General features: G+C 48.7%; 1 protein-coding gene across 1 annotated transcript in view; it reads left to right on the top strand.

Annotated features, from left to right (window-relative positions):
• The window catches only part of PTS (6-pyruvoyltetrahydropterin synthase), a gene marked incomplete at its 5' end in the record, with an annotated part of 4,317 nt that extends 1,736 nt beyond the window's left edge, over positions 1-2,581 (top strand). The window contains 4 exons of the mRNA XM_009075825.1: positions 1,176-1,200; positions 1,736-1,792; positions 2,096-2,166; positions 2,437-2,581. Coding sequence (XP_009074073.1) covers positions 1,176-1,200; positions 1,736-1,792; positions 2,096-2,166; positions 2,437-2,581 — 298 coding nt within the window. The remainder of the gene's footprint in view (positions 1-1,175; positions 1,201-1,735; positions 1,793-2,095; positions 2,167-2,436) is intronic.
• Positions 2,582-4,051: the final 1,470 nt, after the last annotated feature.

Below are 4,051 nucleotides of genomic sequence, written 5' to 3'. Positions count from 1 at the left end.
TGTAGGGATGGGCAGAGGCTCTCAGGGTGGGAATAACCCATGGGACATCTGGGCCAGGCACATCTCAGCAATCTGAGGCAGCTTTAGTGTCTGGTTTGGGGTTCAGAGTGTTACAAAGCACCCTCAGCAGCAGAGGTTGTGTGGATTTCCAGTCTTTTCAGCTGAACAGCTAATAAATGTTAATCTCAGAATGTCACTCCATGCATCAAATCTACTCGTTTACAATCTGCCAAATCATGGTGATTTGAATGAGGACTTTTCTAAGCAAAAGGAATGCAAATTAAGCAGCCTGTTAAATGTTATTTGAATGTTGTTTTCACAAGTTCTACTATCTACACCCTGAGCACATAGGATTAGATCTCTCCAGCTCCTTGGCTGTTTGCACTGTGCTGTAGGTACCCTGAAACCTCTGCTGCAGAGCCACTTGCTTCAGCAGGGGAGACAAATTGCTGGGCTGAAGATCTGTCCCTCATTTTCAGGCTGATTTACAGGCAAACCAGTTCTAGTTCTGGGAGAGCTGGTGACCACACCATCCCTTACTTTCCTTCTCTACTATTGTGTTGTTTGTCAACCACACCATCCCTTACTTTCCTTCTCTGCTGTTGTGTTGTTTGTCGGAAGACTTGGAAGCTGCTCAGAGCAGCTGTGGCTGTTCCAGGCCTGGGAGTGTTCCAGGCCAGGTTGGATGAGGCTTGGAGCAACCTGGGCTGGTGGAAGGTGTCTCTGCCCATGGCAGGGGTGGAATGAGATGGTCTTTAAGGTCCCTTCCAACACAAACCAATCTAAGCTGAGTCCATATCTTGTGGTCTTGGGGCTCTGGTGGTAGTGTGGGAACTCACAGTGGCTGTGTTGTCCAGAAGACTTTGCTAGTCAAGAGAATCTAACCCTGAGTGTGCAAGGCAGACACTGTCCTAGAAGTCATCTAGTCTTATCTCCACCTACAGTGGGGTGCTGGTGTGTCTCCAGGCATCACACCTTGGAGCAGGAGTTCTCTGGTGAGCTGGGTGACTCTGGCTCACTGTTTTATGAGGTAGATACCCATTTTATAAAACCAGCCCCACTTCTGAGTGCTGGGAACGCTGCAGCAGTCCTGGTGGGTGAGCAGTGAGTGGGTTGTGGGTGTACTTTGCTCTGAGCTTCAGGGCCTTGTGGTGACCTGATCTTTTCTCTTTTGCAGTGATAGTCACGGTGCGTGGAGAGGTGAGTGCAGTCAAGGTTTCTGCTGTGCTTTGAGGTGTCAGGACTTTGGGATGGCTCCTTGTCTTCCACAGTGCTAAGTTCTGGCTCTGACTGTGTTCCCCACCGTGTTTGTGTGCACATCACTGTGGAAGGTTTTCCCATAACCACTGTCCTGTTCACTTTGCCTCTAAGTGGGATTTGCTGGAGCCTTCTTTAGATGGGTGATGCCCTGAGCTCAGTCTGGGCTCTGTTTTGTCCTTGGGTGTTCAACAAAGCAGTTTAATGCCTGTTTTTCTGCTTATCTTCATGCTAGATTGTTGCTTGAAGCCTCTCAGTGAGTTGTTGCTCCCTTGTGCCAGCTTTTATGGGATAGTGGGAGCACTGGAGTTGTTTGTAGGCTGTATCTCTCCTTTGGGAGCATCACCGGAGCAGAGCTGGAACTCTGTGACAATGGAAAGCTGTTTTTCTTGCCCTGAACACAGGCATTCAGCTCTGATTTGTGCAGGTAATAAGGATGTGTAGCCAAGCTACTAATCTCCCTTTGGTTTCCCTGCAGATTGACCCAGTCTCAGGGATGGTTATGAACCTGACAGACCTGAAAGAATATATGCAGGTAACAGCACAGTTTTCCTACATATCCCCTGGGAGAATTGATTAGAGCTCAAGTAGTTTGTGTAGGATCAGTGGAGACATGGTGAGCTGAGATGGTGGGAAATAAAGAGGAAATTAAGGAATGATTTAAGGCTAAGGTGCTTTAGCTCTGTGATGTGAGGCAGTGCCATGTCTCCAGCTGGATGTAGGGCTCTTACCCTTGTTTCACATGTTGTTGCCTTGCCCCAGTCCCATGGTCATGGTTATTTGACCCTCAGCTCCACTCCCCAAGCAGGAACAGATTGTCACTGTTCCCTTTCTGCAGGAGGCAATCATGGACCCACTCGACCACAAAAACCTGGACAAGGATGTGCCCTACTTTGCTGAGGTTGTCAGGTGGGTGATGGGACTCCTCCTGGGTTTGCAGGGGAAAGGAACAGTCTCCAAGGCTTAGTCCTTGATCTGAAAGGTGCTGCCTCACATCTCACGTCAGCCTGTCAGTGGAGATCTCTTCAGACCTCGTTTCACCCCTGTTTGCAGACACTGGGTCCAGCCCCACTCACTCCAGGGTGTCCCCAGGGTGTCCCTGGTGCCTCCCCCAGCCCATTCTGGGCAGAGCTCCCGAGAGGTTTCTCAGTTGTGACTCTGCTCCTGTTTCCCTCCCAGCACCACAGAGAACGTTGCAGTGTTCATCTGGGAGAACCTCCAGCAGCTCCTGCCCGTGGGAATTCTGTATAAGGTGAAAGTGTACGAAACAGACCAGAATGTTGTTGTTTATAAAGGAGAAGAAACAGTTGCCAAGAAGCGATAATGAGCTGCAGCTAAACTGGTCAGAAACTGCTGCATAATCCCATCAGTGCATTCCTTCAGCTCTGCTCTCTGGTTCCTCCACGTGCACCTTGGGTCTGTGCTACAGGAGGCCAAATGCAGATGTTTCAGGAGAACTCTTGCAGCAATGTGGCCATTTGGCTTCTCAGAACTGGTTGATTTATCTCTTTCTCAAGATGTTCCTGTTTTGCAAACCCAAACCACCAAGTGGTGTGAAATCTCTAATTGTACCATGGTAAATAAAGCAGCTTGGGGGAGAGGAAACAGCTTGGAAAAATGTAGGTCCTGTCCACAAAAGGCTTGGATTTTTCTCTAATTAAACAGTGACTTAATCTGTGATTTTAATGAGGTGAGTTTTGGTGCTGCTTTGCTTCTGGGTGACAGAGAGAAACGTTCTGGAGAATAACTGCACAATTCTCTTTTGCCTTCTTATCTTTTTATTTCCTGTGCTAAAGGCTCATTTCTTCCTGTGGCTAACAGACCTTTCTCTGTATGAGGAACTGCTGGAGTGACTAACACAGCTGTTTGCAAAGCAATTCCTAGTCCAAACTGGAGAGAACAGTTAGAATCAGCGTGGGAGGCTGAGGGGAGTGTGAACATCACAGCCCCAGTGGTGTCAGTGTCTTGTGCATGGCTGGGAGTGCAAGTAGGCCAGAAGAAACCCTTGAATCAGCCTCAAGGTGCCTCTCTTGGGAGGTTTTGCTCTTAGAACATTCTGGCTTTGTCTCAGTGTAGTGCAAGTGCTCATTGCTTTGGTACCTTGTGGTGCTCTGTCAGCTCAGGGAAGTACAGACAATCCTCACCTGGCTGAGGTCTCCTCCTGCTTTGGGAGACTTTCCATTCTCATCTGGTCATGGACAGCTGAAACAACAGTGGAGGATGTGTATTACCTTGAGTCCAGAAGCCTCCTGAAAGCTTGGCACAAGCATCAGAACAAGTGTGGTTCCCTTAGGGAAGTTTCTGTGGAGTCCTGTAGGAACAAACTCCACCTCTCACCTTTCTGCTTCAGAGTTCAGCTCCTGTTCCTGCTGCAGTGCTCAACACTTGGCATTTTCATCACCAGAACCTCATGTTGGGAAGGGTTTTGTAGACAAAAGAAGCACTTGGTATGCATCAGCCATCAGGGCTGCAGGTTCCTGCTGTCACTCGCAGATTAGGAGGTGCCACAGTGCTCAGCATAGGCTGAGACTGTGAGATGGGTTTAAATGAGCACTGACTCAATTATTCTGACTACTCCTGCAATGGGAGGCTGACTGGGAAGGCTAAGTGCACGTGAATGCTGTAAGGGGATGGTTTTTGTACAATTGCTGTGGCTGAGAGCCATGAGATCAGTGTCTGTCCAGGGGCAGCAGTGATAGTGCTGTGCCTGATTCTCTTAGCACATGAGCAGCATCCTGAGCAGTGATCAGGTCTGGCCATGAAGAGTAACTTAATGCTTATCATTTAAGAAGTG

The sequence above is a fragment of the Acanthisitta chloris genome, unplaced genomic scaffold (genome assembly GCF_000695815.1).
Source record: "Acanthisitta chloris isolate BGI_N310 unplaced genomic scaffold, ASM69581v1 scaffold18015, whole genome shotgun sequence".
In the NCBI taxonomy this organism is placed as follows: Eukaryota; Metazoa; Chordata; class Aves; order Passeriformes; family Acanthisittidae; genus Acanthisitta; species Acanthisitta chloris.
The sequence above is the reverse complement of the archived record's forward strand: the minus strand, read 5'-3'. Positions and strand labels throughout refer to the sequence as shown.